We start from the raw sequence: 16,141 nt of genomic DNA on the forward strand, positions 1-16,141 counted from the left end.
GTGATGGCTTTATGGGAAAAAAAATTTTCTGCCCTTATTTCATTTTATTAGTCTTTAGATGGTAATCAAACATGGATGATGATTGTCCTGTAAATGGGGCGACGTCTCTGAAAATATTTGTGCACTAATAATCTCTAGTAGTACTTCCAAATAACAGCACATAAGTTGATCAGCTCCGAGCCTTTTCTTAGCCATTTTCAGTTTTGGTTATATATTGCAAAGGTTACAAATGTGTAATTTGTTAAGGAGAAAATATCCTTCTATTTTCTACTCAGATCATAAAAGGAAGTGTTTCTAATACATGTTTCAAACATTTGTATTTGGGCTTTGCAAAGCATTAGTTTATGCGCTGCTAAGTTATTCCAAAAAAGCACAATGAAATGTATACACCAAAGGTAAACAGAATTTAATTATGGCACCGAGAGGCAACATTCTATCCAACTCTTACATCACTGTTGATGGTGAACAGAATTGAAAGACAAAACCAATTAGATATTTGCTATTCCACTTTAAATTCTTTTTATTTATAGTGGAAAATTATTAGTAATAGAAAATAGCAGTAAAAACTTTATATAGAGGTTAATATAGTCCAGCTCTTGTGTTTATTCTATCCAGACAAAAGCATCCAGATGATTCTTATCTCTTAGGAATTCAATAAATAATCATTGCAACTAATTAAATTAAATATTATTTTTAAATGCTAGGAGCTTATATTGAAGAATTATATTTTGAATTAACAACATACTAAAGCTGCCAGAGTAAAAGCTAAGAAACTTGGCAGAGATCCACTGACATCCAGGAGAATGCAGCTCTTGACAACAATCTCCTAAGTCCTGGAATGACCTCAGCAATGACAGCATTCAAAGACAGTTCACCTTTCAGTTTCTCACTTGGAGACATCATAAAGATTGAGTCTGAGAACTGAAGCAATTGCTGATTCCAATAGAAACATGTTTGATAATATACATACATATTTATTTACTAGAAAAAATGGTGGGGAAATAAAGGAAACACACTATATCAAGTGTTTCGATCAAGCCACAGTAATTAAATGATTATATTTTATCATGTTTGGAATTTATGAACAATCACAGTATTCGATCAAGCCATAGTAATTAAATGATTATATTTTATCATATTTGGAATTTATGAACAATCACTCCCCCCGCCTCATTCTCACTCCACAAATGAAAAATCAAATCACTCTTATAATTATTTTTTCTGCAGTGATCTGTTTCAAGTGTTTCCTATCTCTTATTGGGGAAGAGTTTGGAGAAATGGGAATTATGAAAGCTTGCTTTATGTTGCCTGCCATACAGTTATTAAAACTTTGTAGAATAAAGGTATGAAAATATAAACAACTTCAACCCATACCCCACCTGACCGTGCATGTAGCATGTCTTTATTTTCAAATCTTATATGCAAAGATGCAATCCTTTATACAGAAATGGAAATAGCTAACTTTTCATTTAGAAAAGAATCATTTTTGTTTCTCAAAAACATCCTTCCTGTCTTGTGATAGCTCCATTATAATTTTTGAGTTGTTCAACTAACATTAAACAAAGATGAGGTAATATTTTATTTGAAAATGTAAGCTTCAAAGAAAGGCAAAAAACTCTAATATACTTTTAGTCTAGAGCATTGCTTTGTTATGAAAAATGCATATGTCTGCTCATGGGCCAGGTTCAAAATTGTATGGAAGCTGTTTCTTCATTGGCTGGGGCTGATTTAAATTACAACCTTTAAGATTTCAAGTAGAAATTTATAAAAATGAAATTTAACTATTTAATAACAACATGGAAAAATGAAAAAATAGATATTAAAATTTTACATCAATTATTATTATAACTGTGTAGGAAAAAATCCCCAAAGGCTAAAGCTGTTCATAGGGAAAAAGACTGAAAATAAATATACTAAGATTTTATTAGTTGTGGCTGGGTTTGGATGGTAGTATATAGTAGTGGGTTTTTTCCAACACATATATATTATTTTTAAAATTAAAAAGCATTTTATTCCAATAGCGAAGTCTGCATAACTTACAGTAAAAATTTGACTTGGGTTGAGAAACACAACTCAAATATTGCATTGCCCAGTGGCATTTTACTGTTCATCTGCAATGGCATCTTAAGGCATCATATATTAAAGGCATTTGTTTCTCACACTGACACACCTTCATTGTCTAGAAAGTTTTTTATTTGCAGAGTTTTCATTTGTGGAAAAAAAAAAGACATCTCTTTGCATAGCTTTGCGTTAATTAAAAAAATAAAAGAAGAATACAAACATAACCACAGTTTAGCTTTTCTCCAATCTCATTCTACAAGTTAAATTCACTGCTTGGTTTTTATCTCTGCATTTTGTCCTAGTTTATGCTGTAAGATTTTCAGATAGCAGAGGTTGTGCTGAAATGGAGCTATGTTGTATAGGGAATGTCTGTCCTGAAAGTGCCATCTTATGTGAACTGATTGTGCAGAATTCTGGCCTGAGGATGCAAGGAGTAGGAATCCTCTGGAATCCATTAGGAAAAGAACTGAAATGTTTCTTATCTCTGAGCCCTTTAAACACTGTCTTCTTGGAGAAGGTGCCAGTAAGAAATAGTCATGACTCAAACTAAAGGAATGTTCAAGGGCTCCATCTGACTGGCTTCTATAGCCCTTAACCTAATCTTCATCTTTTTCTAACCTATCTCATTTTCTTTTCCCCATTTGTAGTATCATAAATGTTCATATTGTCTGACCCCAAACTGTAGGACACATGCGCTAACACATAACCAACAAGAGGCCAGAGTATTTAAAATTAGGATTATATTTTAAAATTCAATTTTTGGAATAATCATAGTTATAAATCATAGAATAGTTATAGAATAGTCATAGATTAATACTCATAGTTTACAAAAGAGGCCTCTTCTAGAGCTAAAGCTCAGACAATTGCCCTTAAATTCCAATTTTGGAGAGATGTTAGCAAAACACAGGCTCCCATTTCCTTGTAAGCTCACCCTGTGCTTATTAAGTACTTGTTGAGTCAGTCACCCACATGCCAAAGGGGCGCTGCAACATGATCAGGGATCACTGGGACTTTTGTCAGACCTATCTAATTGACGCCATATCTTGGCATCTCACATGAATGAAATGGGGTTTAAAAATTAGAAATTTTGGAAGGAAAAATAATTGCAAGAGGGTGCAGTACAATTTTAGATGTGTGCTATACATGAAAAAGGAAATTCAGAATTCTATCCAGTTTGTCCTGGTTTTAATAAGAGATTGAGTGGTCAATAAATGCGTGTATGCAAGCCTTAAATTTCTTTCTTTTTTTTTTTTTAGCACCACATGATCTTTTTTTCTCATGTATTACCTCTAAGTGATGAATCGATTTAGGTGGGAAGATGTGGGTGGGCTTGGGCATTACTGCAAAAGGCCATCTACAAATGACAGCTCTGCCTCAAGAACTCTGTATTTTCTTCCTCCAATATTTTCTTCTATCGAAGATGATGTCGATTAGAAGTGTTATTATGCACCAAGCCACCTGAGAGGCCAGCCTAAGTCACCATCACCCTCCCATTACATTTATTACTTGTGTCATCCATTTCATCTTTTGCTCGTTTACCCTGAGGAGGAGAACACTTATCTGACCTAAATATCCCACTTACTTGCCCAATCACTTTTACTGTGCAACAGCTGGGGGTGGTGGTAGTATGCTCTTTGAGAACTGGTTCCCAGGATTGGTCCTGGGCAATGTTAGAAAATGCAGTTTATCTTTAGACAATCCCGTTTCTTTTATTCGTTGGTTATTTATTGAGTGTTTTAACTGAAAATAAAGCTTTCATTCAAAGTAATTTGTAATGACTCTTGTAAGAATAATGAGGACAGCTTTCCTGGTGTCTAGGAAGGCCTATAACATAGGCAGCTTCCTATCTCACTGTCATGATGAGGCCAGAAGGCCTTCTGATCACAGGGAGGGAGAGTACCATACTAACAATTTCGAGAGCTCCCGCTGAATTCAATATTCCTGTGAATGATTCGATGTGCCAGCTTCTTTTACTATATTATTTTACTTAAATCTTTGAGAAACTCTATGAGATACATGTATATTTGTCACTCTACATATATTTTACAGAGAAGAAAATGGAGTCTTATGGAGACGAGTGGACAACCTGACGGACAAATTCAGGAGCTGATGATACTGAAAGGGAAACACTGAAGTGTAAATTACAAATACATTTTCACTTCATTTTCATTAGATATTTAGAAAAACTACACTTTGGGACTATCAGTTTAGTAGGAATACTTGTTTTAAAGGGGATATTTAATTCATATATCTGTCTCTCTAAATTTGGGGAGTTTCTAAGTAGAGGTTCTAAAACCCTTTTCTTAATTACATTTTCCATACAGCACAATTGGGTTGGTTTAATATCAGATTTTTGGAGCTTTTGAGGATAGACATAGTCAGATATGCATCAGATTATTAAATTAATTCAGCTCAGTAGATAGAGTTGCCTCAAGGGTATATCCTTCATCTTTGTAATTCAACTGCATGTGCAGAATATCACCATGATTACATAATGCAAAACTTTTCATAGAGTAAAATTAGTTATAGAATGCCATAACTGAGAATTAAAGAAGGATGTAAAATAAGATCTGTGTGAAGACCTTGAAGAATCAAAGTTCATGATAACTATTAGATTAGAGACACCTGTTTCAAATGGTAGACTATTTTTGTTTTGCTTTGTTTTAACATCTTAAACTTCTTGGATTACCTTATGGTCACTTGGCAGAAGTATATCATAAAAAATGAAAAAAAGAAGTGGATATAGCCAAATTTCTCCTGATAAAAACATATTTGCTTTTTAACGAGATGTTTGCCTAGGCATTCTCTTTTTTCTTTATGTAAGAAGACATGGATAATATAAATTAATCTCAGAGTAAAGACGGACAACTGCTTCATCAAGTGGCTGATTCTAATTTTTTATATTTGCCACTTCTTCCTCTTGCAGGTCATCAACATCATTTAAAAGGAAATGTAATGCGAATATCATTTACTTTCAAATTCATACCTGTGGTTCTGATTCTAAGTTGATTTTGAAAGGATGAGACTTCCCATCTTCAGATACCTGTGGAGACCATAAGCGAGTTTCTGCCCTATAAATAAAATAAAGTTTGTGAACTCCAAATTCTAATGGTACTTCTGTTTTTAGTATCCTTTAATTTCTTATTATGTTTGTGAAAATGCTATCAACTCTTGATTATTTAAGCAAAAGCAATATTCCTTGCTCATTATTCTGTGTTCTCCCATCTAGTCTTACTTTTGAATGTACTTTTGGGGAAACTTGAATGGACCAAAATGGACTACTATGGATTGAATGTTTGTGTCCTTTTCAAATATGTATGTTGAAACTCTAATCCCCAGTGTGATGGTATTTGGAAATGGGGTCTTTGGGAGGTAATTAGGGTAAGATTAAGTCATGAGAGTAGAGATCTGATGGTGGGATTAATGCCCTTATGAAAAGAGGAAGAGACACAAAAGCTCTCTGTGTGTGTGCATGCACCTAGGAAGACAAGGCGAGGCCATAATCAGGAAGAGGATTTGCTGTTGGCACCAAGGAAATGTGCTTTGTCCAATCCTTCTTATGTATCTGTTTAGGACTGTATGCCCCAAAGGGACTGCACGCTGGGCAGGAACACAGGTTATGCGTATAGGAAAAGAGTCAGTTTCATCCCATGAAACGGCAGATCAACTGTGTGCCTTCTGTACCAGCAGGGGAAATTGTGAATGTGATAGCAATAGGAAAAATACACACAACTACAAAAAAACAAAAACAAAAACAAAACATTATTTTTACAATTCAGTTTTATATCAGGGCTCTGATGGCAAAAAATCTGGTTCAATTTCCTAATATTGTTTTTGGTCAGAAATGTCTCATTATCTAACATAATCATGTGTGCATGCACTCTCACACCTTGTGGGATTCTTCTGGGCTGAATTCTATACAAAAGAGCTAATGGCATATAACATATTAGCAACCAATTTTTTAACATGACCACATTTTGTCAAGAGATTCTTTTAGGAGGATCCTTAAAAACCATTCACTACCGCATTTAGAACAGTAGAATAACTAGCTGTGCTGTGTCGTGTTCCTGTGGTCAATACCTTTAATGTTTCTATTTTCATAGTCAATTAATTGGATTAACATTCATTTAGCCTCTTTCATTATTCTGACATTCCCGAGAATTCCTTTTAGAAATAGTTTGTTAACAACTACTAGGTTGACTAACTTCGGTGAAGAACAGAACAAAGTAGTTGATATATAAAAATGTCAGTCAAAATTCTAGGTTCTGTGACACCCTTCTCACTGGGAGGATGAAATCATTTATAATTCTGGCTCAGGTTCTCCTGCCAAACAGATCACATTTTAGCACCATTAATTAAAGAGCACCTGTCAATTTTGAGACATAGCTGGTGTGCTGCTGCTTTAATCCTGTCCTGTGCATCAGCATGAGTCATGGACTCTGTACCAAAGCCATCAATAGCCAGGATGACATCTCCAGGACACAGGTTAGCAGCTGCTGCCTTGCTTCCTGGAGTAATCTGGAAGAAATCATGGCACCATTTAAAAATCAACATCTTGCAGTATCTTAAGTTACATGCCCAAAATTTGTATTTCAGCTTGGTAACATTTTAAACGCTTTTCTGGGCAAAGAATCTGGTCTAATTTAAAACAACTGTTAATCAATCAATTGTGTTAGCTCTATTTTTCCATCATGTTAAATAATTTTGTTTTTTACTAACCACATTTCATCTCTCATGACATCACTTATTCTTTTTAAAACACCGTCCATAACTCCATTTGAATTGTATTTTCTATGCTTTAAACAAAATAATTTATTTCTTTTAGGGTTTTTGTCATCTCAAACTCTTTAGGAATAGAACTTCACTAAATTAGGGAACTTTTATATTTGAATTGAAAATGCTAGAGTGAGCATGTATATGGTGATGGAAGGAAATTTGACTTCGGGTGGTGAACATACAATGTGATATACATATGACATATTATACACTTGAAACCTATACAATTTTATTAACCAGTGTCACCCCAATAAATTTAATTGAAAAAATAAAAAAGTAAAAAAATAAAATACATCTCACCCCTCCTCTGTGTGTGTGTTTGTGTGTACACATGAATAAAAATGCTTTAGCATCTTTACAAGTTATGATTTTTAAAATTCACATGAGGAGGGGGCGCCTAGGATGTGGAAGGCTAGAAAGAGAATCACTCTTGCATTAATAAGAAGAAGCCATATAACATATAAAATTATAACTTTTCATGAACTCTTCAGAGAGCTGAAGTTGCAGGGCAACCAACTAGCCCGGAATTTCAGGAAAGACAGGTTCCTCCAAGGAAAGACAAAATGTAAGCATAGGCTTGCCTGTATCAGAGCCCAGAAGAAGATGGGGCTACCATACTAGCTGTTAGGAAGAATTCAGCTAAAATTATGAACAAATTGCTAAAGGTCAAGTGCAAATTAGCATTGAGAATCTAGAATCCTGGGAACCGCAGACACACAGGAAGCTTGTATTCACGCACAGCCTCTTCTCCATGAATGAAGGATAGGAGGAACAAATAGAAAACAACTAACAGGATGCCAGATTTTAATTAAACTCTATCAGCAGTTACATTAAATGTAAATGGTCTAAACAATCAACACTTTTTTTTTTTTAAGAGATTGTCAAATTAGATAAAAAAGCAAGGTCCAATTTTATGCTATCTATAAGAAATCCATTTTGGTTTCTTTTTTAGGCAGGGGGAGGGATGAAAGGACTACTTAAGGATATGGGGAAAATATGGTCTTTAAATGTTTAAAAAATAGAAATTTGAGATTATTACCATGTTGAGTATTCAGTTAAAAGGCAATGATTCTTTTGATTGCTATACCTGCGCCCAGTTTTTCTGGGTAAATTCCAACTATTTACCGCTGCCTAATAGTCCTCACCTGATCTTTCATTGCCTAATTCTCTAGCTTCATCTCACCTCATTCCCGCTCCCCCTCATCCATTGCACTGTAGCCATTCCGATTTCCTTTTAGTTCCTCAAACAGGCCAAGCACATACCTTCTTTGGGGCTTTACATGAATTGTTATGTTTGCCTGAAATACTTTCCCCACGCTTTATCCAGTTGCTCCTTCTCATCCTTTAGGTCTAGGCTTAAAAGTCACCTTCCCAGGGAGACTTCGCTAAACATCTGAAGTAACCTCCCCAGGTCCTATCGCATCATTCTCCACCACTGCACCCTGTTCATTTCCTTAATGAAGACTATTCGTACTTTTACATTTGTTTATTTACTTGTGTATTATCTGTCTTCCCAACTGGACTGGAAGTTCTTGAGGATATATGTATACTATTATGTATATTCCTAAAGCTTCACAGTATATATTACAGTGTTTTGAATTAAAAATTAATTGAAAAATGAATGAAAAGTCTATTTAAATCAGAGTTTATGAAACAAAAAAAGCTACTTTCTACATGCGCAAAGATTATGGCTCTTATCGTTAACCTATCATTGTTATATTTGCAAATTCCTACTATTAAAGCAGAATAATACATACTTAGAACTTGAATTAAACCTGAAACTGCTCCAGGAATAAACTAGATTGTTCCTAATGTTTTACTTGAGGATCTGTCATTATTTCATTTTTTAATAGCTTAATCTAGCTATTCAATGTAAACTTGTGCCTCTAAGGAATATTTAAGACTCATCTAAATAAATAAAATTGCCAAAATAGTAAATTTTCACGGGTCCTAGGTCTTTAGTCTCCTCACTGAAGTGTTTGTTTGTTGTACTCACTTTATTTCCGTGATCATCCTACTGTAGTGATCACAATCGTTTTTCATTAGGAATTGTGTATAGGATCTGGGTGAAGCAACTGGGAATTATTATATCTCAGTCTTTGGGAGGCATTTCATAGCTATTTTCCATTTAGAAATTCTCCCAGAGCCAGAAATGTTAGAAGAATAAAAGTTTTCATTCCCGATGTGACTTGTAGAGATAAAAATAATCTTAAACTTTCAATTTTCTCCAGCTACAGTTTGTCAAAATTAGTACTATCCATTTTCTTTAACTCCTAAGACCAGAATATGTTCCTTTGAGTTAAAATATGAGAAAATCGTGGCTCAATGTGTTTACTTTTAAAGCCTCACCTAGATTTTCTAATATAATTAAATAGATTTAGGTTATATAATACTTTTTTTTTTTTTAGCTCTGATTAGAATGAGTGAACGGTAGGGTTGGGTGTGTATCTGTCTGTATAAATTTGGTGTACTGAACTTAGATACTGAATATTACTAAATTTTATTAACAGTATTAATACCAAAGTTAATAATACTATTTTATATTTACTCAAAATATTACATTTGCAAAGCTCCTTCTAATAACCTTGACTACTACAACTCTAGGACAAGCTGGAATAAGTAGACTGCTTTTTTTTCAGAGGAGAAGTATCTAAGTAGCCTGTGGCTTTTTATTAAGTTAGGAGAAGCTGTACAGCTATGTCACCAGCTGATTCAGAAGTCAAATAGGAAAGATAGTTGACAGTGATGGCCAGAACCCGTTTCTGATTTTGCATTCAACCTGGATATCCTGGGACCTCAAAGGAGAGAGATGATAAAAAAGAAGAAAAAAAAAGAATAATGAGAGAAAAGGAAAAAACATGATCCCTTTACTTCTTTCTATTTTTCGAGTTCAGCTAGGCTAGTGATCAGAAAAGACCACTAAATTGGCCTGGTTTTAGTAAGTTAAACTATCTGTTTAATCATAAGAATGTATTATTTCCTAACATTATTTTATATTATTACTTTATATTATTCTATTACTTTATATTATTGCTCACGTTTTTTGTTAACATGTTTTCCCAAAGTGGGAGAAGCGAGAGCTAAATGAGGCAAAGTTTTCCAATAGCTTATTTATGATTCAGATTCATTAGGGTCTCAAATAGCAAAAGCATTGCAAAGATCATTGGAAATAGTACTGCCATCAATCACTTAGCACCATGTTTTCAAACTTGTCTGATTAGAAGAATCACTTTGGGTTCTTGATGAACATAAAGGCTCTGATCCCATTCCAGATCTTTGGAATCACGAATCAGACGCCTGTGGAGGGGGGTGGGGGGCGGGGCAGGGAGCTAGGGAATTTGTGTTTTTAACAAGTGCCTCAGATGATTTTCATTATTCACATCAACCTATTATTTGAGTCTGTTTAGAAAAAACTAATTTAAAACATAGATAAATCGCCTATAATATTCTATTTACTGTGGGAGAAATGAGGGAAGTCCAAGACATGGCCTTGATGGGATTTTTATGATAAGAATAGAAATGATTGAAAAAGTTATGAAGTAAGACAAATATATACAGAAGGGTTGTTCTGTGGGGTGTGGGTCAAAATACAGGAATACTTCGGAGGTATTGTAGGCTCAGTTCCAGACCACCGCGCATTGCGATACTACAAGGTGTAATCTTTTTGCTGGTAGATGGCCTTGCCTTCACTTAGCACAAAAACCCCGCAATATCTGTGAAGTGCAATAAAGCAAAATACAATAAAATGAGGTATGCCTGTAACGAAGAACTTTATCGTTCGGTTGTTCTCCATTGCCTACGAATAAACTCCAGTCCCTCACCTGGCATCTTGAGCCCTCTAGTACCTACAGTCTACATTTCCAGAACCATACCCTGCATCTGTTAAATCAGAATCTCTGTAAATAGTACCTAGGCGTGGATATTTTCCAAACATATCTCAGTGAGTCGAATGTGCAGCCAGCATTGAGAACTATTATGGTATCATTGCTATTATTATGGGTATTGTATTATTATTGAGAAATATTATCACACTTAATTCTCAATATGATCTTTTAAGGTGAGAAAACTGATGCTCAGAAAGTATAAGGAATCTGCTTAGAGTCACACATCCAGTGAAAATCTGAATTTGCCTTATGGGTCTCTCTAACTTTGTAGCTCAAGCTCTTCTACTATCCCACCATGCCATTCCTGCAGCAATCTCTCTCCCTGACTCCTATCTCTTAGGCCATACTTTTTTTCCATAGAATCCTGGACAGGTTGTATCATGGTGGTTTATGAACATATTCCTTCTCTTCTACTGATATATGAGCTACTCAGGGCATAGAAACCCATTAAGTTATAATTGCATCCCCCACAGTGTCTTCCACATGCAATTCTTTCTGCACTTAATAGATATTTATGGGATGTATGAATGTTCTCAACATATGAACCAGCACTTCCGTGCAGACACATCTTTGGTAGAACAAAACTAAACAGGGTTTTTATTTATATCAACCTTCCTTTTTATAAAATTTTATTTTATTAGTTTAAGTGTACAGTACATTGGTTAGACATTTATATAGTTTATAAAACGATTTCCCTAATTGCTTTCTCTCCTCTGGCTTTCCAACCTTCCTATTATACCTAGGAAAGGATTGTATTCAACTGTAAACATTTCTTTCTAAAAGTTCATATTTCAAATATAGTTCATATTAAAGTAATATATTTTTCTATGTTAAAGCTTTGAGTAACTTAAGAATTACACTAACGTTTTCTGTGTTGGACCTGAATCCATATAGCATTCTTGGTTATAGTGATCTGGAATCTGGGTATACTCTGAATAGAAAGGAAGGAGGAGGGAAGAGGAATTGAGTGGGAAAGGACATCCTGGCATCAGAGATATACAATAATTCTACATCATATGCACGAAGAAGCTTGTACTTCATTCCAAATGGAACCATTTGTGAAAACAAACAATCTGTAAGTTGGCAGTGACAGTAGATCTACCTTCTGGGTGGTCCAAATACTTCAGAAAGAAAGACTCTTTAGAACCTTCTTGCCAGAAAAAGAAAAGCAGCTCACTTAGAGATGTGAACCTTAAACTTTATTCCGTGAAATACTTAGGCCAGTTACATATGGTGTTTGCAAATGCCTCCCACTTCCCCAAAGTGAACATCCACAACATAATTTATATTGCACAAAATCTAGTACGCCTAATTGGCTAGAAATTGCTTTCCTGAAAATCGTGTGTATCACAACCAATTGCTTTTTCTTTTCTTTTCTTTTTCTTTTCTTTTTTTCTTTTTTTTTTTTGAGAATGTTTGGTGTTTGACCTACCTTACTTTTGATGTTTTTCATGATGCAAAGGTTAACCCAGCTGATGAACTGGATTGTATGGGGCATAATTTTGAATGAGGAAAGGAGCCACATTTGAAACCCCCTCCCCCGACGCTGGTGAAGCGGAGGGCCACTATCCAGGAGCATTGCTATAGTCTGGATTTGTAGAGTGGGAGGCAGGGAGGGACGGGGATAGCTTGTAGGAGGACAACAAATGATTTGACTTGAGGAATACATCTCATTTACGGGACTTACGTTAAGTGTAGGCATTGCTATTTCAGTTCTTTGCATGCTTCGGAACTTATCTAAAGTAGACACATCAATTAACAGTAAAACAATTCTCACTCATCTTTATCGTGGACTTTTTTGAGGACAGTCTGTACTTATTTATGATAGTTATGTCAAAAAGTGAACGATTTAGTCAATCATTTACATTAACATATATATTCTATAATATATATGATGTACCAGGTGCTGTGCTTGGCACTGAGTAAGCCCCCAAATTTGAAAGTTCCTGCTATCGGGGAGCATGTGATATGTGGGATACAGATGCACTCAAACATCGGTGGTTTGAGCGTAATGTCAAGAGAGGTCGTAGGTCAGAGCTATGGTAATCAAATGTATGAAATACTTTTTACTGAGAGGAGGCTAGGAGAGTGCTATCTGACTGTGTTTCCACAGGCATTTAGGACAGTGGGGTCAGGTGCAGAAGAGCATTCTGGAGAAAAATGATAGAGGAGCAAAGATATGTTAGAGAAATCCTAAGCAGTCCAGAGTAGCGGACTGCTCTGTGAGTGAGAGGAAGAAAGGGAGAGAGAAAGAAGAGAGAGGGAGGAAGTGAAGTTGGAAACTCGAGCTGGAATAGAAGGTGAAAGCCACAGATGGGTAGAAAGACCACACATATATTCTATAAACTAGGAATGCCATCGAAGGATGTTTGAGAACAGGGAAGATAGGAGCAACCTTGCATTTCCCGAAGATGGTTGGGAAGAATACGGAGGGTGATTGGAGAGGGGCTGCAAACAGGTAGAAATCTTGAAGAGAGACAGTGGTAGAAAAAAAGGAAAGTGGTAGATATTAAAAATATAGATTCAGTAGGACCAGGTGATGAAGTGGATGGCACAGAACATCTATTTGGAATTATCTGTACAATTAGCAGAATTTTTCAATCTGTGGACTTCAGAGTGCAGACTTTGGAGGCAGATAGGCCTGACATCAAATTCTAACCCACCACTTGTGTTCATCAGCAGGTTAATGAATCTCTTGAAGACTCACTCTCTTCATCTGTAAAAAGGGATATTACTGCTACTATTCTTACTGGATTATTGTGAGATTTAAATGTCAGTGCATATAAAGGGCTTAGCTGAGTGCATGGCAAGCAAGAGTATAATAACACACATATAACCTTACTGACTACCTTTACATGTAATACAAAAATTATAGACGTAATAGAATAATTTTATCTACTTACAAAACCTATGGTTATTTTTGTGCAATATATTTTAATCTTTTTCCAAATTATTTTTAGTATTCTTATAGTTTTAGTGGAAATAGTTTCAATTAGGTGTTCGCTAAGGCAAAAAAAGTTCAAGCAAATATGCTTTCATTTATTCAATGTAAATCTACCATTTGCATGATTTTAAGGACACCTGGAATACAAAATAGTTTAGTTTTACCTGCTCTCATTGAGTTAAATTAATTGAAGAGAAAAAGACATGGTCAGATAAAGTAATCATATATGGTTGTACACTGTTATTGAATCAAGTGTCAAAACGAGTGATACAAATTAGCAATGAGTTAAAAATTCAAACAATAATTAGTTTCCCAAATACTAATTGTCTTTATTTCAAATATATTTGCCAATAGCTCTTTCAGTCCAACTCCCAAATGTAAGCACTGCTTTAAATAAACTTTGTTCAAAATGTCAACAATTCAAAATTTCAAACATAAGATGAATCATATTGACATGTTATGTAGTAATAGTAAGATATCTCCTTTATAAATTACTTAAAGAATTTTTGTGACAAAATTAGGATTTGATATAAATATGATTTATCCTTTGGTAGAATTCAAAAGCTTATTTCATTTAATATAAACAAATGAAAACTATACTCCAGAAATTTAAAAAATATTTCTTAGTAGAGATAATGGAAACTGTTTTCTTTGGTAAATCCATAAAAGGCATTGCTTGGCCCAGATCACTGAACCATTTTCTGCTTAATTTACTTAGGAGCATTTTTGGATATGTTAAGTTCTCGTGTCTCATACAAAAACACATGTCAGATATGTTTATATGTTTTTGAAAAATGTAAAACAAAGCTTGAAATGTTCTATGGTGTGCATCCGTATGATACATGATTGGAGATATTTTTAAAAGACATTGGTTTGCAAATCTCATAGACGTATAAATAGAACAGAATTTAAAAGATGTTACCTTGTTCAAAACTCTAGGTGAGTAAATCAGATTATAAAGTATACATTTATAAAATACAGTATAATCAATAAGGAAGAAAAGCACACAAAGTATAATAGTCTCAATTTTTTGCTTTTAACTTAGGTTTAATATGTTTTATATGTGGTAATTGAAGTAAGAATTTTCTATTAAGACAAATACTGTGTTAGGAAACAATTAACGAGACCAACTAGAAATTTACCGACAGGACAGAAATCCTGAAGTTTCCTTTTTCTTTTTCCCCAATTAGACAATACTTGAGAATATTAAGTAAGGAAAGCTTGACTTTAATGGTAGAGCATTACTTTCAGAGTTATTAGGCTGAGTGGTGACTTTCCATCAGGTAAACTAAACTATCTGACCCGTTTTCTTCATAGTTTGAGTTATAGGTGATGATTCCTCAGCCAAGTTCCCAGGTTTAAAAAAACATTTATTCAAAATGCCTGGAAACTTAAGAATACAGATTAGTAATATTTTCCCTGTCTGGGCTGATATAAGCCGTTCCAATTTGGCCGACCCGGTTGTGCCCCGTGAACAGCGCCCTGCTGAAGTTTTCATCCAGACAAGAAAAGCACTTAGATGCACTACTCCAAGACAAAACCGTAGTGTCGCTCCTCCGTCTCTCCTTACCCGGGTCCCCATCTCTCCTTCCTGGGACCCATCTCGTTTGTTACTGAAAGGAGACAGGAGTGGAGGACAAGAGGGCACCCAGCCCTCGCAGCCTAGCCTTCTCTGAGCTCAGGGAGATCACGCTGTCAGTTCAACTCTCCTCGAGAAGTCGCTGGGGACCGAAAGGATGCAGAGGCCATTGGAGCTGACTTGGTTAATTCTCTAAGCTGCTCTGCATGCTCCCAGCCTCAGTTTGCCAAGTCGTCGCCGCCGCTGCTTAAACCGTGAACGCGAAGCCGAAGACCCACCCAGCGCACCTGCGCTCACTGGCCACTCTCCGCTCCTGGGGGGCCCGCTGCACACCAGAGTCCCCAACTTGCAGCAAAAGAACGGAAAACACCTACCCTGGTGATGATCAAAGGCTGGTTGAAATCTATGCCCCCCGAGAGTCTGAACCCCCAGGGCGCAGGGCCGGGGAGGACCACGTTCTGGGGCATGGTCCCTCTTGGCGCGGCCTTCCTAGGGTGGGGGAGCGTTGATGTCCAGACACTGCGGCGCAGCGAGGGGCGGCCCTGCCCACGGCGAGTGTCCCCGAGCCGGACAGCCCACTATGCTCCTCGGACAGTGTCCTCACTGCGACTGCGGAGGAGCTTTATCTCCGCTCCCGAGTGACGTCACGGACCGACCCTCCTCCCCGCCTCCTCCCACTAAGGAGAGCTCCAACTTTGGAAGAAAGACACGCGCCAGACCCAAGGGAGTTTACAGACGCGCACTGGCTGGGTGCAAGCTCCAGACCTCTCCCGCGGGCCCTGGAGGAGGCTTCGAGTTACAACTTTCATCACTCTATTAAAGTAACACCTGTCCTTCTGTATATCGTCTACTTGGAGCTCAGAGGAGCGCTTCATTCGAAGTTAAAAGCAGTTAAAC

General features: G+C 36.2%; 1 protein-coding gene across 2 annotated transcripts in view; it reads right to left on the reverse strand.

Annotated features, from left to right (window-relative positions):
* Positions 1-15,859, reverse strand: part of PDLIM3 (PDZ and LIM domain 3) — a 29,794-nt gene extending 13,935 nt beyond the window's left edge. The window contains exons 1-3 of one of the 2 annotated variants that reach the window (XM_039882684.1): positions 15,619-15,859; positions 6,428-6,579; positions 5,048-5,132 (exon numbers count right to left, since the gene is read on the reverse strand). In XM_039882684.1, coding sequence (XP_039738618.1) covers positions 5,048-5,132; positions 6,428-6,579; positions 15,619-15,711 — 330 coding nt within the window. In that variant the 5' untranslated portion in view covers positions 15,712-15,859. The remainder of the gene's footprint in view (positions 1-5,047; positions 5,133-6,427; positions 6,580-15,618) is intronic. The other variant, XM_039882683.1, reaches the window with a different exon arrangement.
* Between the last annotated feature and the right edge of the window lie 282 nt (positions 15,860-16,141).

This window comes from Pteropus medius, unplaced genomic scaffold (genome assembly GCF_902729225.1).
Source record: "Pteropus medius unplaced genomic scaffold, Ma_sr-lr_union100, whole genome shotgun sequence".
NCBI classification, from domain to species: Eukaryota; Metazoa; Chordata; class Mammalia; order Chiroptera; family Pteropodidae; genus Pteropus; species Pteropus medius.